The sequence below is a fragment of the Scomber japonicus genome, chromosome 15, assembly GCF_027409825.1.
Source record: "Scomber japonicus isolate fScoJap1 chromosome 15, fScoJap1.pri, whole genome shotgun sequence".
In the NCBI taxonomy this organism is placed as follows: Eukaryota; Metazoa; Chordata; class Actinopteri; order Scombriformes; family Scombridae; genus Scomber; species Scomber japonicus.
In genome coordinates this window covers 23,350,217-23,373,117 of record NC_070592.1, presented here as the reverse complement: position 1 = coordinate 23,373,117, position 22,901 = coordinate 23,350,217, and the positions used below count along the sequence as shown (strand labels likewise).

The 22,901-nt window shown below is 41.3% G+C and overlaps 1 protein-coding gene across 1 annotated transcript; it reads left to right on the top strand.

The window, feature by feature from the left end:
- Nucleotides 1-3,484: 3,484 nt before the first annotated feature.
- On the top strand, nucleotides 3,485-7,027 carry sox4a (SRY-box transcription factor 4a). The gene has a single exon (XM_053334610.1). It carries the CDS (start codon nucleotides 3,892-3,894, stop codon nucleotides 4,999-5,001), a length of 1,110 nt encoding a protein of 369 aa, XP_053190585.1. The 5' UTR covers nucleotides 3,485-3,891; the 3' UTR covers nucleotides 5,002-7,027.
- The last annotated feature ends 15,874 nt before the right edge of the window (nucleotides 7,028-22,901 follow it).

The window sequence follows — 22,901 nt, the reverse complement described above, 5'->3', positions numbered from 1 at the left end:
GAAAAAGGCAAGTACATGGTAATGAGTACCTCTGTTTGACTGCATGCAGAGTAACACACGCTCGCCCTCACACACTCTCTCCTCAGCACAGCTGGCTCCCCACGTCTTCCATTTCCATCCCTCCGCTTTCTGTTATTGGATTGCTTAATTTCACCCGTCGCTTTACGACACACTGTGACGACTGTGTTCCCTCTTTTCAGCCCGATATACGACAGCCTCTCTTCTAATAAACCCAACTCCCTGCGAAGAGGCAGACTTCACACACACACACACACACACACGCACACACGCAAAGTCACATGCTGTACGCTTATTTAGCCTGCAGTTTGCTCTAGGGTTAGCCTGACTTATCGGGTTTGTGTTTATGTTTTATTAAAATTTGCATATTAAACACAGTGTCAGTCAAATCTGAAATAATAGAGCTTTCTACCTCACTACAACTGGATTAGATGTTATTAAAATAATGCTATTAATACAGAGAAAGATTAGGGATTAAAGTCTTATTTAGTAAAGGTGGCAGTATAAACATCTAAAAATACATAATTACAAGTGAAATTCACAAAATGTAAATTTGAATATAAAGTATAGAATAATTATCAGCTAAATGTACTTAAAACTGATATATTATCTGACTGATATATTTTCACACATGATACTAATATAGATGTTAATACTAATGCATCATTGTGTAATAATTTTACTTGTATAGCTAGTCCCGGTGGAGCTAGTTTAAATTCAACTTTACATACAGATGAGTAGTTCCAGAGGTTTCCAACATAGGGATCGGGCCCCCTAGAAAAGCTCACATGCTAAATCTAAGAGGTCATGATATGATTCATACAGAAGGAAAGAAGAAAAACATGTTATGCTACGTGTGTTATTTTTTCCACTTTTCTCCAATTTTTGTGTTTTCGTGACATATTGGATAATGTGGCCTTAAACTGTTATTTAAATGAAACCATGTGAGAAGCTAGAACTGCTATGAAACTCATACAGTAGAAACGTGACAGAAGCCCAGGCACTGAGTCTTTGTAAGGAGTCACAAGCCAAAAAGAGATGTTCAGGTTTAACAAAGTGGTTTATTTCACAAAATGATGTTTGTTTTCTTTAAAGATACAATCGCAGATAAATTAGCAGTGATAAAATGAAGTGAAGGAAATGTGTTTCCCTTTTGAAATGTAATAGAGTAGAAGTATAAATCTGCAGGAAACGGAAATACTGAAATAAAGCTGCTAAAAATTGAGTTTAAGTACCTTATTTGAGTAAATGTACTTACTGTCCACCTCTGAATGAGCTTTTAATGCAGCATTGCAATGTCACACACTGAGCCAAGAGCTGCTTCACAGGGATTTTCACACTGATAATAACACAGTGCAGGCCAAAACAAAGAATCATTTGAAACTGCTTTTGACATTTTTAGTCATAAACAGTCCAACTTAAATATACTGAATAGCTTTAACCCAGAAATATCAACATCAGCACACAAAAAACAACCACAACAGTCTTAAACTTCAGTTTGCACAGCACACACTTTTTAAGAAGTCACTGTAAAGAGCCCCATTCTCCCACAGCACTCTCTCATCATGACACTATCCCTTTAGGCGTCAACAGAGCTGAGACAAAGTACCGGTGTATTTGGGGTAAACACATGGCTCCAGCAGCTCTGAAGATGACGGAGCGATAGGCCAACGCGATGGGGCTCGGCATCCCGGCGCTGCCAGAGCCCGTACATCTGCCAGTGACAGAGTGGAAAGCTACCTGACAGCTGCTGCTCACACATCAGATAAGATTACAGGTATACCTGCTACACCTGTTTAAACAAACCTCCATGCATGGCGTCTATTGTGTATTTTGTGTGTGTGTGTGTGTGTGTGTGTGTGTGTGTGTGTGTGTGTGTGTGTGTGTGTGTGTGTGTGTGTGTGTGTGTGTGTTAAAGACTGAGAAAGAGATAGCAAACTAATCCAGTGGCAGGTGCACGCTTGTAATTGGGGCAGCTAAAGATATAGACTGATGAAGGAGCTCATTATTATTTATGTGTTTGATTTATGTAAGCACCGAGGGGGGTAAAGGGGTTGAGGTTGTGAAATTTTAAAGAGTTTATGACTTTTTTAGCCTGACATAAATCTTGCCATGAATTAATAATACACATCATAACTGCATAACTGATGTTATGTTAGATCACATGATGATCTAATCAGGAAAAAATAAACACACACATACACACATTTTTATTTAAATGTAGCTTTTAATGGTGGCAGATTTCCCTTTTTGGTGATGATTAACTGAAGGATGGTTTGCCTAGTTTTTATTTATCACCAGGCTGTGAGGTTATGAAGGTGTAAAAAAATCACTTGGTGTGTCAGTGCTGGATCAAGAGGAGGCTTCAGTACAAAAAGCTGATGACATCACCTGCATGATTTAATGATTAGGATGGAGATAAATCTTAACAGACATGCACATACATACGGAATGTATATACTCCCCCCCTGTCAGCTCCCTTTGGCTCTAGCCTGACATCTAGCGACACAGGCTGTAATGTGATCCTACATGACACGGACATGTTAACATAATGGGGCTTGTGAGGGGATGAGGAATCTGTGCATTTGCAGAGCAGGAAGCAGAGAGAAAGTGTGAGTGTGACTCTCTCTCTCTCTCTCTCTCTCTCTCTCTCTCTCTCTCTCTCTCTCTCTCTCTCTCTCTCTCAGCAGCATGTGTGGCCCTGATGTACACCATGCTGTAATTCTTACTCACTTTGATAACATTCATAATTATTGGGTTTTCAGTTTGCTGGTTTACGGTTCAACCAGAAACGGAGTGATGTACAGCACAAATAAAGACTATCATCGTTTCACAGTTTATTCTGCTTTGCTGTGATGTAATGATGTAAGGTGGTGTTGTAATGATTTGTAAATAACAGGTTGGGTGAGCTGTGTTTGGGTGGGTGTACCCTCTGCTACATCCCCGCTCGCCACACTTCAGTCTGACTAACATGTTGTGGCTGTTTGTTTTTTTTTTGTGTGTTTTCTCAGCATTTCCTTGCCCCCTTCTATTACACATCATCTAAATTTAGTCCACACTCATCCACATGAAACTAATGTAGTTCTAAGTATATCCTTGCAAGCTTCCCCTTGCAGCAGGGGGAAAGGACACTGTGTTCCTTTAAACACACACAACCACATACACACACACACACACACACACACTGCAAGTTCGTCTTTCTTCCAGTGGAGTCTGACAGGAATGAGGTCAGACACACCGATCCTCATTGCACATTATTATTATTATTACCCGTTTTTTTTATTCAGCCAATGGCAAGCGAGGTGGGAGTGGTTTGACTGAAAAATCAGGATGGAGACAGACGCCGATTGGTTTTTATATCTCGCGATGAGGGTATAAAACGGCGAGGTTCTCGTTGTTGTGTTTACAGTAATATTACAGAGCGCTCAGGAAACAGGGAGACTATGAGAAAGCGCAGCTGCTCCATTCAACCACATGGTTCCTCAACCGCACAGACAAGCTGCGCTGCAGACAGCCAGGTTCACATAAGGGACTTGCACTGCTTTTGCCCACAGCGGCGCGTTTTGAGTCTTGCAGGACGAGTTTTCAGCCGCACTGGCAGTTGAAAGTTGCTGTTAAATAGTGTTGGGATTTATTTGGTAAAAAAAAAAAAAAAAAAAAAGTTGAGACTAAGCCTCTCCAAAACGGGCTGAACTGAAAAGAGACAGAGAAGAGACTTTGGAGGAACTTTTTTATTTTGAATTTTTTAGCTCTGTATCCATCAGCGCCTGAAATAAGAAGTGAGGAATAATTTCCTGTGAAGGCGGTGAGCACTTGAACTTTGTGAAAGCACTGCACTGAAGCAGAGTGTTTCCAGACACTCGGAGGGGAAGGATGGTGCAGCATATGAGCCAGACAGAGAGCGCCCACGCTCACTCCCCCGGCGGGGACTCCACGGACACGGGAGAAATGGACTTGGAGATGGATGCGTCTCCGACCCCCGAGTCCCCTTCCTCCGGGGGGAGAAACGACTTGGCGTGGTGCAAAACTCCGACGGGACACATCAAGAGACCCATGAACGCTTTTATGGTGTGGTCGCAGATAGAGAGGAGGAAGATTATGGAGCAGTCACCGGACATGCACAACGCAGAGATCTCCAAGCGGCTTGGGAAGCGCTGGAAGCTGCTGAAAGACACAGACAAGATCCCGTTCATCAGAGAGGCGGAGCGGCTCAGACTCAAACACATGGCCGACTACCCAGACTACAAGTACCGGCCCAGGAAGAAGGTCAAGTCTGGAAGCGGGGCGAGTAAGCAGACAGAGCGCGGAGAGAAGAGCGGGGAACGCAGCACCAAAGTCGGCGTTAAAAGAAGCCCCGCGTCCAAAGGAGTGAGCAGGACGCACAAGCAGGGCAGCGTGAAGGCAAGCGCTCCGGGGCAGGACTATGCGTCTCCCGGTGACCACCAGGCGCTCTTCAAATCCAGGTCAGTGTCTGGGGCCAGACAGATCCCGGAGAAGCGCTCCGGGGAGGCGAGGCGCGGCCACATGTTCGGCAGTCTGGAGAGCGGGCCTCCTTCTGTAGGGGTCCCGGCCAGTCCCACACTGAGCAGCTCTGCAGAGTCCAGCGACCCTCTCAGTCTGTACGAGGAGCAGAGCCCGGCGGCCAGCGAGTCATCACACACCGCGCGCCTCAGGTACGCTCGTGCATCCTCTCCAACGCCATCAGCCTCTCACTCTTCATCATCAGTGTCATCTTCATCATCAGACGAAGAGTTTGAAGATGAGAGGGTCGACCCGAACCCGAGCCCCGGGTTTGAGAGCATGTCTCTGGGTGGCATGGGCTTCTCTGACGCAGAGCTAGACCGGGACTTGGACTGGAGTTTCGGGGAGTGCGGGGCGGGATCTCACTTCGACTTTCCCGACTACTGCACCCCTGAGGTCAGCGAGATGATCTCAGGAGACTGGCTGGAGTCCACCATCTCCAATCTGGTGTTCACCTACTGAAAGAAAACCAAGGGTGGAGAGGAACTGCGATGTCCCCCCACGTTTTTTCAACTATTCGACCCCCCCAACAGGACAGGCGTGTGCGTCCAGACCAGAATATTTCCGCCATTCTTTCACTAAATAAGGGAGAGTGAAACCAGGAAAGAAACGGTGGCCTGTGTGAGCGTTGAAGCCCAGGTACGCGCCGCTCACAGACTTGGACAGCGCTCGGTGCGCTTGACGAGAACGCGCAAACGGGGGGAAATGCTTAGTTTGCATTTGGACAGAGAGGAGGAGTGAATGTAAGCAGAGAGCAGTGAAACACACGGACTTCAAGCTCCAATGTTCAAACCAATCCGCAGAGGATGAGGACTGAGACTGAACTTTGAAATCTTAATGTTATTTTGGGTCGGGGGGAAAGTGACACTTAGTGAAGAGCTCGTCATGTTGGGTTTTGTTTATGATATAGCCAATTCACATTGACCATCAAGTTGCTATTCAGGTGTACTTTTTTTCCAAACTCCAAATAGTTTCAATATCAAACACGCATGCCCTCCGGGATAATGAGGATTTTGTTGTTGTTAAATGCGTAAAATGTTCATTGCTGCGTACTTACGCAATTTTTCTGTGACCATAGGACACAATTCACGATCACCAGCTTCTCTTTCAACGGCAGGACTTCGAACAAAGACTGACTCAAAACTTCAGAAAACATTTTTTTTTCTGAACCTTTTTAAACACTCAGTGCACAATTCAGGACCAATGTTCCCCGACGCGCATCCTTTCTGCCTAGTGCTTCAACTTTGTAGTTCCTCTGTGTCAGACGACGTTTTTTTATATTGATGTATTTATACCGGCCAAACTTTTTTATACATAGAAGTATTGTTCTCGTACAGGTCTCGTTTGTGTTTGTGCACATACACCTGTCTGTATCCAGCGCGGAAGGGCTAGAAGTGTATCTTATTTAAAATGTCTGACTTCTCTCACTTTTAAGGAGATTTGAGTGTGTCATGATTTTTTACTTGTATTTTTGTACAAAATCTATAGAAAGGGGGTTTCCAGCGAGTGGGTAGCCTACAACATTGTTGTTTGGTTCTACATTGGTGTTTAGACGTGCAGATGGGGGGTTTGTTTGGCACAATCTGACCTCACACAGTGTTTACAGTATTTACCCACATGCTTCTTAATGGCACAGTGACTCCAGTTTCACCAGCCAAGTAAACAAAGCACCACTGAGGCTCCCAGTCTGAGTGGTGACTGTGTTGCTCCAGTACACATAGACCTAAAAAAAAAAAAAAAAAAGTATATGAGTGAAAGATCCCAGAGAGTCACTGTTTTGGATAGAGCTAATACCTCTGTGTGCTTTTTATCAAGATAAGTTTTATTTGAACCACTGGATGGAATTTCACACTCATTCCACTTTGCCTAGACTTTGGAGGGAGGGAGATGTATGAAGTGCTTCATCTGTTATTGCGCAAATTGCATCAAAAAATAGTATTTAACCTTTCTGTACCTGTTGGCTAAGTATAGCAGGCTAATTGTTTTCCTATATTATGGCATGGCAAATAGCATTTGTATTTCAGATTCAGGTATATGTAGCTATAGCTGTTGTGTTTAAGATTTTTAAAAGAATAATAACATGAAGATATTTATGTAAACTGACTGTACTATAAGCAAAGATTGTGTGTTTTATGTATGATGATGATCAACGACAGGCACTAGGACAGCCATCTTTGGACATCCTTATGTTGAAGATGATTGTGGTCCAGGAGTTTCTTCTTCTTCTTTCTTTTCTTTCCTTTCTTTTTTTTTTACCTTCAAGACATCTTTTCTATTGTCTTTTTTCTTTTCTTTTCTTTTTTCATTTGTGCAATATGCTGTGTATGATCATGTTTTGTCCAATCATGCCAATATCATTTGATGTTTCTTGCTCAAAAACCAGCCAATGTTTGGGTCAATCACTGCCTCTCAGACCTCTGTACAGATTGTTGTTTTTTAAAATTTGTTTTTCTTTTCTTCCAAGAAGGAAATAAAATCAGCTGGAACTGAAAAGTACAAAGTGTTTTCTCTCTCTTGTTTTTTATCTTTTTCATTATCAGAACATTTCAGGAGATTAGAATTGAAACGGTGAGATGGTTTTGTGTACCTCTTGAAGAGATAATTGGAGTCGTCACACACACACACACACCCCCTTCTTTACAAAGGTGAAAAATATGCAGTGGGCCTTCATTATCACATTCCCTGGCTTATTCAAAAAAGCTCCAATAGCATATTTACAGTCTGTGCATGCGTGCACGTGAATATGTAATGTGTGCATGTTTGCTGTAGGTGTGCGTGCAGCCGGAGCAGACTGTGAATCAATAGCCAGCCGCTGAATCGATAGGAGTGGTCTCTTTCGCCCTGTCTTACTCCGTCTGATTCTACACGTGCAGAAAACGTGGCTGCCATGGAAACACTGTATCCAAGAGAGAGAGAGAGAGAGGCTGCAATCCTCTGGGGAGCAGCGCGCCACTCTGAATATGTGTGTGTGTATGTGTGTGTGTGTGTGTGTGTGTATGAGAGGGATAAGGGACACAGACTGATCCATCGGGGTGTGGTGGTGGTGGTGGGGGGCGTCAGACATTTCTGCAAGGCATGACTGGAATAAAGGAGGAGGAGGTGTGTGTCTGTCTGTCTGTGTGTGTGCCAAAGGGAGGGAGGGCGGGAGGAGAGGGTGCATGGGTGGGTGGGTGCATTGGGTGTATAGGGGGGGGGGGTATTTGTCTGTCCTGGTGGATCGTGCAAGAGACTGCTCCCAAATCCAATTAATTCCTCCTGGATGCATTCATTTGTCTAGTACATCTGACGAGAAAGAGAGAGAAAGAGAGAGAGAGAGAGAGCAAGGGACCCCTAAGGTACAGTATTTAGTGTGTATCAATTTACGCCCTATTCCACAAGAGACATTGGTAATTATTTCCATCTCTCTCTCTCTCTCTCTTTCTCTCTCTTTCTCTCTCTCTGTCAGGAGAGCAGGGTCGTCTCCCAGTTTTACTCTGACATCTCTGGCTGGGTAATGAGAAAGATAAGGCATGGTCATTACACACACCATCCCAAAGACGAGACGTTGGCCCCCAGATGTCTGCAATAAGCTTGACATCACACAGGGAATAGTGAATAGCATTTGAGGTGTGCCTATTTTATTTTTTATTTTTTTTAGAAAAGTCCCTGGGCCTGATGGATGGAGGGAGATAAAAAAGATAAAAGATGCAGGTGCCTTATCCGCACACGTCCGCACCCTAACCAACATATACGCGCGTGCACAGGGGTGTACACACGGGTGAATGTACAGCAAAGTATAGCAGAAGAGGCCCAGAGTGACACAGTGCACTTGACCTTCGTGGTTGACTCAACAGCGTATTTGTTTCCTGTTTGTTAACCTGTGTGAGTGGGAGAGGAATAGAGACGACACGTCCGCTTAAAATGTAGGTTATATGAGTGTGATTCACAACAGAAGTACATTTGTAAAAGTATATTTGTCTTTTTGACTTCTTCCCAACATCATTAGGAGAATTTAGTCACTCTACACTCTATAATAACACTCTATAGCACTCACTCCATTCTATAACAGCTATCATAAAGATTCAGGTGATATCATATTAACTGTTCTGTCTAAAAATCAAACATCTAGTGTGTTCTTATTCCCCAAAAAGACATTTTTATTATGCCTACTGACTGACACTGTATTCCCATGTATTCCTATTGCACCTCCTCTAGAAGCAGCAGTATATAGTATATTTACTCAAGTAGTGTAGTAGGTGCTTGTATTTAAAGTCAGTATTTCAATTTACTGATACTTTACAATTTTACTCCACTACATCTCAAGAGGGAATATTGCACTTGGTAACTTGGTTGTGTACCTTCTTTTTGAAACAGGACTTTATTTTTGAAACAGGAAGATGAGAGATGATGGCCCCTTCTTAAGAATATTGTCTATTACTAGAAAACATTAGGTGATTGCATGTGATTTCAATATGTAAGTTTGATCTTTAAACCAACTTGTGTTGTGGTGATGTTATGCAGGCAGATTATGAAGTAAAGCTGCCATATAAGGAAACCCATCTCCACAGAGCTAATTTAGATTTAAGGTATATCTACAGATTACATGAAGAACATCTAAACAAGATTTCTCTGATTTTCTTACTGACGCTGATCATTTTTTAAAAAGGCGAGCTCATTTCAGTATTAGATGCCTTTAATGAGTTTTAATTAGCTTTAAAGGGTTTGCGCCTCAAATGAAACAACATAACAAACAAATATTTCAATCCTGTCACCTTTTCTACACTTTAAAGAGAGCTCTCTGATGAAATGATGCTTTATTCTTCACTAACATATGTTTATGTGGATGCTAATAGTGTTGTAATTATCAACAGGGTTTTGCAGTTAACAGGCAAAACATGGCTGATGTGTGGTGAGTTGTGCACCTTACTCTGATTAGATTTTTTAAAGATCTGCATACTTCTCCCACTACAACCTGACTGTTTTTAGCAGCTACAAAGTTCATATGAGGGGACTTTTTAAATTATTTAGGCTACAGTAGATATTTCCAGTAAGAGCAGTAGGTTTAATCTATTCTTAAAGTGTCCCATCAATATCCCCAGGAATATCACTATGATACCTTATATGATACATATACTATCATGCAGTGAGAAAAGATCAGTGCTCCCTGCTGAGCTCACACAAGTCCCAATAGTAACGTTATAGGAATAATACAGACTATTATACTGATAGTAGAGCTGATATAAAATATCATTAAGTCCATATAAACACAATGTGAACGGCACAGATGCACTCATGGTCCCTACAGGAACACTACAGGGGCTTTAGACTGATTCCTGGCACGCTGCCGCTGAAGTTGAAGGCGGGACACAAATTCATAAGCATGAACAGACAAAGAAATATACAAACACCGCTGTCATGGCATTCAGCCCAACTTTGTTTCATTGATTCCAGCCAGTTGCGCTCGCGTCGTTTATTTGCAGCTTGGATGAGCCGAATAACAGACAATAATAATATAAAAAAAGAAAGAAAAAAAAGAAAGAGAGTGACTAATAATTCATCCGACAGAGGAGTGGAGATAAAGAGTTTGAGGAGTGAGACTAAAACTTTTATCCCGAGTCATGTGTCAGCAGCGTTATGAGCTGGAGACAAAGGAGAAGGAGTTGAACTCACGCCGGGATGTTCATGCGTAATGTTCGGGGAGAAAAGTGGAAGCTGCAGAGTTGGAGGAGGCAGGTAGGCTGTAATCACCTCGCTATTATTAATAACATCCTATCATATATTTTTTATTTTAATGCCACGTTCTTGCATGCTTTTTATTGTTCCTCCCATAGGCATTGCTCTGTCATCTTAAAGATAAGCTTTTTTGGCTTCTAGCCTGGTAAAGAAATATTTTATTTTCTCTCTCACTCTCTCTCAAAGGAAGGATTGCATTTTTTTTATTGCTGTAGCTATAAAAGAAAGGTGCTGTAAAGGTAGTTTGTGAGACTTTGGATCTGAGGATGTCTGATAAGCTACTGATTATAAAGGTAACTAACTTGTGCCAGGCAACAAAAAAGTGTTAAAAGTTTTGTCTAGTAAATAACTGTCCCAATTAAATATAGTTAATGTTGCTGACTGCTGTGTTTCAGCACGGTAAGGGCTGGACAGCGGCTGTCTGGATGTGTGCGCGAGCATGTGCGTTTATGTGCGCGCGCATGGAGCAATGATTACAGTTTGTTTACCTCATCTTCATCATGTTATGGGCTGGGCTTGGATTTGAGTGGACACATGCACATTACTGTACAATCCAATAGTGGACAGTTAGTGGAGGGTTAAATGGTGTGTGGCAGTGTAAGGGGGGTGTTTGGGGGTGGGGTGGGGGGCATAGGACATGTTTGCCCCCAGGGCTCCTTGCAGGATAAACATGGTAGCCCCCCTCTCCACTCTACCTCACCCCTCCCACATTAAACTTCCATCAGTAGATAAACTGTGAAGTGATACAAATTGACACAAATGGACAAATCATGGCTCAATGTTTCTAAACACATGACCATGGCTCTTAAAAAAAAGGTTGGGCTGCTTTTTCATAACACACACACACAACACATGAAAATCATACAATACAGCTCCCCAATTCTCACATCATCACACCTCATACATCAGCGTGTCACTCAGCGATGGAGCTAGTTAAAATAAATCCGTCCCTTTACCCCCGCTTTAGGCACCAGATGCTTGATGATTGACGGTGATGTTGATTTATTGCATCAGCTTTGTTTGCCAAGTCCATTAAAGTTCACGGCAGTTTGAGTCGGTGACACGGGAGCAAGGATGAGAGAAGCCGTGAGTGGAAAATAGAAGCAGCAGGTCTTCACAATATCAGCAAATGGACATTATGAGATGCACAAAAAGACATGTATCACTCCACCTACATCCAGATTTGCAGCCTCAGTGTGCATTCAGACATCAGGGCACACTGTGTACCGCGCATCAAGAACTCATTGTTAAGCACTGTGCTCAAACAGTTTAGCATGACAGAGGAATTCTGAGTCATACTGGTAGGTGTTGTGCTGTAGTACGCTTGAAAAGATAAGAGACAAGTTCTGAGAACAGCGAGGCTCGGATCATAATTTCTAAAGGCTTGTGTGGTGTATGGTACAGTCAGGTTTGTGGAGAAGAGAACGCCATGAAAACAGTGTTCTGTAAGGCAGCGCTGATATTAAAAGCGGCTGAATCATGTATGTATTTACATTCTGTCACTCACAGGACGCAGACGTGACACTTTGTCAGTTCTGATCTAGATCATATGGACTTGAAATGCATCCCGAGTAGGTCAGACGGCGACCTACATGCAGCCTGGATTTAAGTGCTCGAATTGGAGTGCGTCATTGTTGCTGTGACACAACCTAAATTACATCATCTCCTTGGACAGTTGTCATAATTTCAGCGCTCAGCTTGACTGAGCCGGTGCCAAACGTGGAGTACAACAAAAGGAATAATGTAATAGAAGAGAAATAGGTTGACTTGTTTGGGTGGGTTCAGTTCAATTTGATTTCAGTTTAAAAGCATGGGTCACACAATACAGGCAAACACACACACACACACACACACAGGTGGAAAACAGTTGGACTCAGTTGAATTATAAAGAAAATAGCTTGTATGTTCAACCCAGCAGCAGTAATCTTAGTGTGTCTGTGCACTCTATTGAAAGTGATTGGTAGTGTTGTGGGTGGGAAGCCAGTGAGGGATCATGTCCTTCTGAATCTGGTAAATCTTTTTGCCTGCAGATGAAAAGAAGCAGCAGGTGCATCAGAGCTGACTGTGACTGTTACCTCGCTCAGACAAGCTGTGTGTATCACTCTCCTGTAAAAACCATGTATCTCCAATATGACACCTTTACTCAAGCTAAGAATTACAGGCACGTTTACAGCTTTGTGACAGGATTGTTCAGCTAATCCAACAGATTTTAAGACATTGGCTGTAGGGCTGACCTTTCCTGTATTCCAGCAGCAAGACAATGTTTTCACTTATCCTGTATCTCAACACTTATTGTGACTTGATCCCACCTGGTGTGGCTACATCACGTTCCGGGCTACGACACAGCCGCCACAGCTGATTGTGGCTACTGTAGTCAATGCTTCCAGTTCCATCAGACGTGCCCATCTCTCCACTCTGCCAAATATATACACCCGGTCTAAGTCACACTTGAGCACACTGAACTGGGCAAGAAGTCAGACTAAGAAACTGCATAGGGCATTCGGTCAGTTTTCAAAATAAAACACCCCTCCAGACTCCCAATCAGATGTTAACAATAATCACCTTTAAAATAGACAAATAAACCATTTAACTATGTTGCCTACTTAACCACAGAAGCACTCGAATCAAGGAAAAATGACCAAATCCACAAAATCTAAGCAAGCCAACAAAAATTGGGCAGTTAAATTGCGCTTCTACCGCAGTCGTTAAAGGCGCTAGTTTGCCGCTGTAATTACTGTAGTAGCAGCGCAAATGAATTTACAAGGAAGCCATTCGGACCGCAAAACGCTCCACTTCTGAGACGCTCCTGGTGGGGTATGACGTTAGGTGGAGGATGAAACAAAACCACGTCAGAGCCAGAATGTGATACAGATACACCCAGCAGGAAACCTGGGTTACAGTCATGGTTCCCAGATGATGTATCTCAATTACTTAGAAGGAACGTGAGATTGACATTTGTGGTTTGGAGTCAACCAGCATGTCTGTACACTCTTGTTAAATGTTTTTCCTCAGTTTAAGAAATAGGAGGTTAAATATTCACTAGAGAACATGTGATTTAGCAGGGATAGGCAAAGAGTGAGCTCAAGAGCTAAAGTGAAGAGGCATTTTTTTTTTTTTTTTTTAAAGAAGGAAAAATGTAGATTCAAAAACGTATTTGATTACGTTTGCATTGTTATTGTGCAGAGGTGCAGTCACTGTTGTCAGTCAATTCATGTTAGTGCATGACAGACTGTGAGTTACACCCCGAGAGATAAACTCCGATATAGATGGCAATTAAGCAGAAGGCAGGAAGGTGTGAAAGCAGACTACTAATAAATAGGATATGCTAAACAGCTCCAGCAGTAGGATTACCGCTCCATGGGGGCCTGAGGTGGTTGGAAGGCTGTCAATACCAGACGGAGGCAAACAGACTAACACCTGAACAAACTGCTCAGGTGTTGTGGTTGCTTTTGCTCTCAGTGGATCAGTGCTGTCTCTCAGATGAAAGTCTTCATGAAAACACAGCAATAGGAGACTTGATGACAATTTCTCTTGTCCCGTCCTGCTGCTGGCTGCCTACTGAGCAGCAATACAGCGAGGCTTATAGCGCCGAGCCGGACTGGAATAGAAGATGTGAAGATGCTTTTGATTATCAAACCTAAGAATTGGTTGTGAAGCTCTAAACCTACCTGCGGGCCTTCTGGAAATAAATCCTCTGGTGGGCTTTAGGAGATGTTCTCATGCTATTTGAGGGATGATGGTGGACTATCAAAACATGACAGTTTCAGCTGAGTTCACTATTGAGCTTTTCATCTGCAAGAGATGATGAGCAGGCAGTTTATTTCAAAAGTCGGTCCTTCACGCTTTCTGCAGGTTTCAGTGTTTAGCTCTGAAAGTTGTTATTATTTCCCCTGTGGTGAGAAACTGTCCACTTCTATCTCAGAAAAAAGACTTCAAATGCAACACAGAACCACTGAAAAGCGTAGATTATTTATTTTAATATAATATAATACAAAGCACAGAGATAACACACAGATGATGAATCTACTATTACCATATTTATTTACCCTAAAGTATATCTAATTATGTGTTTTCTCTGACAGTCTGCTCTTGTCTTGTGATGCTTTAAGAGCACCGCTTCTGAAAGGTCTGATACGGACCAATAATTGTTCAGTTTTTGTGTCGTCCACAACATTACGCAGCCTGAACAGAACAGGAGACACAGTCTGATGCTCAGGCAGCAGAGGAAGGAAAACAGCAAAATATTTCTGTGAGGCATCTAAGCGCAAAAGCAATGGACTACATGAATAGAAAGCCAACCGCACCAACTGCTGTCTTTATATCAGGAGCCCTGTAGAGATGGACTGGACCAGGATCAGGTACAGTAGGCTGACTCTTAATATTTAATTTTTTAACCAATCATAATACAGAATTGGAGAAAAAAAAGATTTTTGGATATCAGCCCAGCAGTGCTATATGAATACTATTTCTTTATGACCCTGTGAATTTAAATTCAGGCCAGTGTTTGTTTAACTGACCCTGGCTGAACAAAAGCAGTGAAGGCCACAGAGTTTGTGAAGTTTTCATTCTTGCTTGAGCCAAGGGTGAAAGGCTGCAAAAGGTCACTTTTGATCAAATATTTGCAAGGTCAGAGAGCAAGGAGTTTTACTTCTTTTTTTTTTTAAAGTGGTATCTAAATCCTGATCTGCGGTGATTTTAAAGAGGAATAGGGCTGCTTTCATTCTCTGCCACTGCCGTAATAGCAGTTTAAAGTTCAAATATGGACTTTTGAAGCCCATTCCCAAATGAGGCCCCTGTGGCTATGGCCATGCTTCTGAGTGAGTACCAAAATGAGTCCACTCAACAGGAAAAAAAAAAAGTAATGCTACTCATTATAGCGACTCACTGGCAGTAGGTCTAATCTTTTTTCTTTTCTTTTTTTTGCATTATTTAGTTTGTTCTGAATTGCCTTATTAAGGACACTCTCATGTGTCCCATAGTGACCTCAGCACATTAACTGCAGTAAGTGACCTGAGCAGAGTTTGTTGGCCTCCAAGCTCCTTACACAGTGTCAAAGTGTGCTCTGTCTTATGTTAGGAGAAAATGAAAAATATGTGTTAAGAAATACCTTCCGTATTGATGATGGATTTAACACACAGTTCAAAGCCTCCTTTAAATACATCACGTCTTTTTTTTCTTTTGCAGCGGTGGTAGCAGTAGCAGCCTCCGTGTCTGTAATCCAGAAGGTAGGCATGGTTTGTCAAATCATTTTTAAATGAATGCATTTATTTAGAACTGGCAAGTGAATTAGCAGATGTGTACAGGAGAGAAAAATTGTGTTATAATCTTTCCATTTTCTCATTTGTCGTGCCTATGCCTGTCAGCATCAGTTAGGTGCAGAGTAATGATTTCTAATTGTATGCTTCTCACTGCCGCCAATTTCAGACCGTGGTAAACTGACGGTTAGCTCTGTCAGGAAATGTGAGTGATCGTCTCCGTTCTGTTGCTGCTTTTGGCGCGTCTTCACCCCTCCCTGAGGTGAAAAAAAGTCAAATCTGTTCTTGGATTGAGTAAATTGTTCAAATTTGAGTGAGAAAACTAGGTAAAGACAGTCTTTTGTGGGTCCATATGTGTGCCTGTGCATTTCAGTGTGCGTGCATGAATGCGTGCACATTGCTGCACGTCTGGAGGAACTGTGAGATATGTTGTTGTGACATGCCTTGTCTTCCGTTCTGTAGAAAAAACAAAGACAGTCACTGCTGGATCCAGACAGCATAACTAATTAGTCACGAACACACATGTGAACACACACACACATGCACAGACACACATACACACACACACACAGCATGGATACATGGGGGAGCCAGCAAGTAGGATATGATGTCACCTCCATAACCATAATTACCCGTCATAAATCATGTGGTGTGACACCCTGTCACAGAGTGAATGGGTGTCCTATGTGCCAGCCAGGGATGGCTGCACTTTACTGCTTGGTGCCACAGTGCCACCATACTGTGGATTCGCTCCGACTAAGTGTGTGTTTTGACGTTCATTTTTCTCCTCTCATCATGGCCTCTTGAATGATACAAAGTGTTCTTTTATGGTTCCTTCGCTATCGTTTAGTAACAGTCAGTGTGGGTCTGACAACGCTACACAATGTGGGGGGGTTTTTCTCCTGGTGGGCATTTGTCACTTTCTTGTACTGTACAAAATGGAGTAAGGTTAAACTAATGCTGGTGTTCTGGATTGAAGCCACCAAATGTTTTACTTTATTTAAAGTTGGGTATTTCATTCAAATACAATGAATGGACAGAAGACTACGGCTTTTACTTGTTTAAAAAGTATCCTGGCTACTAGTAGGTGCAGTGTTGTTACTTTTTTCAGTAATGATGAGTAGTGCAAAGTATTACCTTTTAAAATTCAGTCATTACATTACAGTTACTAATCCCAGTAAAACTCTACTTTGACCATTTTAGGTTGACTTGTTACTTTTGATGAGACTTAATATTAATTTCTTCACTGTGCGCTCAGTGGAAAGATGGACACATTAGCTTGTAGTAGAGTTAGGAGGGGTGGGGAGTTGATTAGCCTTCTCCAAAAGAGTAGAAATGTGATCATTTAAAAGTCATCTCATCTACAATTTGTATCTTCTTAGTTGCCAACTAGTCACCACCAGTATCTTGATTAGTATTTGATTAGTAAGCCTTCACTTGAAGGATAAACAGGACTCTGGTGTGCTTACTCTCAGCCACTTAAGTTAAGTTAATGTTAGCTATTGATTGTTCAGTTATTGATTGGTACTTCTATTTATTGGCGCTCTGCTTATTAGTTAGATAAGTATGACTTATGTAACTAATAACTTCTTTTAGATGAGTAATTAGTAATATAATCTATTTTTCAATCAGTAATGTGTAATGAATAACTGATTTTCAATATTTCAACACTGCAGTATCAGTAATACATATTCATGCATACTTGTTTAAAAATCCAGTCAGAATGTCACATGAGAATTAATTACATTTAAGGGCTTTCCACTGACAGCTAGAGAAGTGTTGAGTAATTATACATCAAATATTAAATTATATACATTTCATCATGTCAAAGAGGAGTGAAATGAGTAGCTGATAGTTGAATTTTAATGAAAGGCCAGTATGAGCTCAGTAGATAAAACTGCTAAGTGTACTGAATAGTATGTGACCATATAGTATGTGTGTACATGTCCTTTGCGCCTTTGTAGCAAAGTGTCCTTGCTTTATGGAACAACAACACGGGGAGTTGTCATTCCCTGTGGATAGGCACACATGTACCACACACACACATGCGAGCAAAACTGCTGACGGTGCTGAATAGAGCAGCTTCCCTGTCACTAAAGCCCTTGAAGTGTGGAAGCAGCTCAAGCAGTCCTTCTGCTGTTTAAGTCAAACCCACACCTCCACTCCCCCCCCAACACCCCCCCCCCCCCGACACCCCCTCCTCCTCCCTCTCCCTGTCTCCTGTACCTCCAACTCCCCTTTTTGTTCTCACACTAATTCAATGCATTTACTTGACTGCTGTGACTTTCATCAGAAACAAAACTGCCAAAGCATTTGTATAAAATGTAAATTTTAAACAGCCCAAACAGTTTATACAAGCCGCTCTGAGATGATAAATTTCTCCCTTTCTCCCAAACCACTGAGAATGTTTTCAACCCCCTCCCTCAGTCCCCTCCATCTCTGTCTGTCTGCCTCCACCTCTCTGACATACACATCCTTTCTTTTAAAACACACCCCACTGCTCCCCTCACATATACTGTAGGTCACACGCTTGATCAAATATACACAGAGATTCACTGAGCTATATTCATCTGCTCCTTGCGGTGTTTTGCTTGTGTAATCTTTCCTTATATAAGTGGACTAGAGGCAGGCGGGGTCATTACATCTGATACAGTGCAGTCAGGAGAAGAAGCACTCTGGTTTTGTTTGTGTGTCACGGCTCGTCTAGACGCTGATCAAGGTTGAATATTGGCAAACTTATGAGACTTGACACAGAGGCTCTTCAGAGTTTTGTATTTTGTGCATGCGTATGTATTTATTTATTTTTTAAGGAAACAGTCTGGTAGCAAAAGCAAGGGCATCCAGGATGGGTAGGAGCAGTGATGAAGTCGATGAAGAAAAAAGAGACGAGTCAAGTGTGACCTACAGACAGATCATTATGAAGCATACAAAAACATTTCACCCCTTTTAACAAGCATTTCAGTGGTCATAGAAGCTGTCATTAGATCCTTGTTGAACTGTCTGAGATGTGTCTAGCTCCTGCCTGTAGGTTACTGCTCTCGCTGTGACTATTTTTCACTGCTATTGCATCAGTGAACTGATTTTTACACTTCACAGTTACTTACTACCATGTTCCAATAATGTTGCACTTCTTTCAGTAACAAGTAGTTTTAGGGATTATAATTTAAAATCTGGTAAATTACATTACAATTACTAACAGTGTTGGGGAGTAACTAGTTGCAGGTAAAAGTGTTAATTTAATTACAAAATACCTGTAACATCTGAAGTCTGACCTTTGAGATATTACTCTGGAGGGTTTCTGCCTCATTCTTTAATATTTAACATGTTACTGAATACATATATTGTTGTTTTTAATTATTTTTATATTTAGTAAATAAATCATGACGTGGGCTTATTTGGAGCACACATGGGCTTAAATGGTGTCACAGTACCAATGAAGCCCATGCCAGACTTTTGACTTTTTTCATAAGTATCTTTATTTTATATTCCAAAATCTACATGAACTAATGAATAAATTTTCAAATGAGAGATAAATCTTTCTTTATAAGAAATGATCTCCCTTATATCGTGTCGGTATCCATGGAAAAACACTTGAACTTACCCCAACTGTTGAAAATTAACAAAGTCATCAAAAAGTACTCAAATGTAATAAGTTACATTACTTATCACATTTTAAATAAGGCAACTAGTAATCTGTAACCTGTTACATTTCCAAAGTAACCTTCCCAACCCTGATTACTAATCCCAGTAATGCTTTATTACTTGGACAATTTAGGGTTTGACATGTTCATTATTTAATCTCCCTGCATTCAGCAGATAAAATGCTACAGAAAACTTTAGCTTGGCAGATTGGATAACTCCAAAGCTAAATGTGCATGTGGCTTCCCAGCTGGCTTGCTAATAAAAAGCAGCTGTAATGCCTACATTTACCTGAATCACCTGGTTTTATTCAGAGTTAGACGAACCCCTGCAGATTTAAATATGAGCACAGGGCTGTGGCTGTTCACCAGGGTTAAGCTAACGTTTAAATGTTAGCTTAATGTTTTGTTTTCCATTTCAACACACGGTAAATAGCAACAGTTTGGCTGAGTAACAAAAGTTATATAACTCCACAGCGATGTAACAAGTGATGCACCTAATCACCTTTGCTGTTATGTAACTTATAATAGGGTGAAGTAATGACATTGATAAAGAGATGTAGTGTTAAACCTGCAACTACAAACTGAAACTCTGAAAAACACTGAAATGCTAACCATTGGGGAACTGTTAGCTAACCAGGTAATATTTCACTTTGACTTAATATAGCTAAATATATTGTGAAAAATAAAAAAGTAAACTTTAGTTGAATTAACGACTGAGTTATGAGATAATGCCATGAAGAGAAAATGAGTTACACCTGCCCTATTAGTGCATTTAATTGGATAACAACTTGCATTTAATTGGAGGAATAAAAGATTATGGACAAAATTGAACTTAAATGAACTCTACAAAAGGTTTCAATCAACAGAGCTTTTATTTTAAGAATGTTATATCATAATGAATCTATTGCACTGTGTCCCAGAGTATTATTTTTTTGTTCGAGTAGCAATAGTGCTTTTTGCGAAGGTCTTATTAGAGATCATTGTGTATGCCACTCAAACAGCATGTTCTCTCTTGTTCATCTCTCTCAATGTTTTCTTTTGATGAAACCTATATTTCTATATCAGGTACTCTTACTTTCCACAAAGTGTTGTTGCAGCTTCTGCTAGAGCGAAACACACCACTTTGTGTGAGCCAGAGGTGTTTTCAACAAAAAGCTTTCATGATGTGGCTGCAGGTTGAGTCACTATGCTCGTTGGCAGAGACTGAAGCAAAAATAGTTATTTATTTATAAGGTTATTGTATTTTCCACATTTTTAAGCTCTAGTCCTATCTTTCAATAAATTATCTTTATTTCTCTTCGCTTTATTAACCACATTAAAATAGCTTATTAAATATACCTTTTACTCTTTCAGAAAATTATTAATTCATGCTTTGACTTCCCTTAAAAGACTATATCCTATTACAAATTGAATCAATTTCACAGTACATGATAAGTACTACATACTTCATCTCATACCTGTTATCAAAGCTGGGTACATTGCTCTGAATACAAATGTGGGTAAAACTGGGGTTTGGCTCCTTTACCTTCCCATCTAACTCTGATTAGGAGAATAAGAGTAGACAAGGAGATGAAAAGAGGAGGAAAGAAAAGACCTAAGTTCCTATGCTTCTATAAGTCGGATGGAAGGATATATTTTCCAGATGGAAGGCTCTATAAGTGTACACAGGCACAGAGCGAGGCACAAGGCACAAAACCATGTAAGTAAAGTGCAAGAGAGAGAGAGAGAGCGAGAGAGAGGTACATGAGTGTATAGAGAGCACATCTGTAAAAGCCATTCCTCTATAAGGTATGGAGAGGAAGAAGGGAATAAAGATAAATGTCCTGTGACATTCTGAAAGTGGGCCAAACCAGGGTGTGTTTAAACTGATCCATGTGGAGAGGGAGAGCAGAAGAGAGAGAGACTCTACCATCTAATACAGATTGAAATATAGCATTGCAATATTAACTGATATATGTTTTTGAAATGTTATATCTTGCTCACTGTTTTGGCAGCAGTGTTTCTGATAAAACTGTTGCCAATATAGTATTTAACATGAACGCTACATACAAGGTTACAAAGTGTGTGGACACTAAAGACTAAAAGTGGACTATTAGTCTGGGGCTGTTTTTCATTGTTAGTTCCAATTAGGTTACATGCTACAGCTTATAATGATAGTTTAGTCAATAGTGTGCTTCCAGATGTGTGGCAACAGTTGGCAAAGGCTCTCTTTCCTGTTTCAACATGACAGTGCCCACAGTCAACAAACTCCGTGAAGAAATGGTTTTCCCAGTTTGGTGAGGAAGAACTCTGCTGCAGGTTTGCAGTCCTCACAGTGAAGCTGCAGGGTTCACACCTCTGACTCAGGGCAAAACCTGCTGATTCCTGAGCCTTACCTTACCAAGAACAGCTAAGAACATGCAACATATAAATACAGCACCTCCTAGAATTACCAGGAATCACCTCCCACCACCCCCAGTCCTCTAGTCCCTCCATCAAACTTTTACAAGACGACCCCTAAATTGTCCAAGTAACGGAGATAACATACTGGGATTTGTAAGTGTAATGTATTGACAGATTTTGAAACTTGAATCTCAACATTACTGTAATGTGTGTTCAGTAATAGGCTACATACTTTTGGCCATATAGTGAATATAATCTCTTGAACATAACTAAATACATTATCTGCAAGGCTTACTCAGAGTACTAAAAGGCTTGAGATTCCTCTTATAGTCTGATTGAAAGTGGAATTAATCAACTTCCTAACACATTCACACTGCTAAAATGTCAACCATTCCCAGTATGTCACTACAGAAAATGTACAATGCTTTTTGCTTCCTACAGAAGCTCCTGAAAAGGTTTCTGCTGTCATACAAGTCTAAAGAACCACTTTCTTTAAGACTGCAGTAGGGACATATGATATGTGTCTATTCCATTGCCTTTGGGTATTGTACTGCTCTGGGCAATAGATCACGCATGTAGCCACCATGTTTGACCCCAGATTCTCCGGTTTCCATAGCTCCTAATCCCATGGGGTGAATTTATAGCGGTTCACTCCCCTATACCTTTTCCCCATTTCTTAACCACCACTTTTTACAGTTCTTTTTCATCTTAAGTTTTGGTGAATCACATTAGAGATTTCTGATGTATTGGAAAGGCTGGTGTAACAGTTTCAGCTTTCCTTGGTAATGAAATGTGAAGTGGGTGGACTCGGGCCTCATCATGCATGTGTGAGAGTTAATGTAAACCAGTTATACTGTAGAGGGGAAATGTGATTTTTGGCAGACTAAGATGTGGTTTGCAGCCTCCCTCTTTTTCTCTCTCACACGCCAACTGGGGTTAGACTGATATTAGTTTTTGAAGGCCAAGGCTGATATTTTTGGTTTGATATTCTCCTGTGATATTTTGTGACTTTAATGTATCAGTTTCAATGTCAGCAGATTCACAAAACAGCTGTGTTAGTGATGCAATTCTTACAGGTGCATTAGCCCCTCTTAAAGGCAATAAATCTTCCCACAGCGAGTAATGTCTGACGTGGTTTGGGCAAGTTTTATCATGAAAATCATTTTTGCAACAGCCAAAAGCATGTTCAAGGACAATGATAATGATCGCAATGATCTGCAGTTTTCTTGGCCCAACTCTATAGAAAGCCTGACACCTTCATTCCACTGGGCATGTCTGCAATGCGGTTTTATTCTGTCCTCTTCACAGTGTCACAACCCACCAGGAGCGTTTTGCTCTGACAGTATCAGACAGAAGAGAGCCTCCCCTTTAC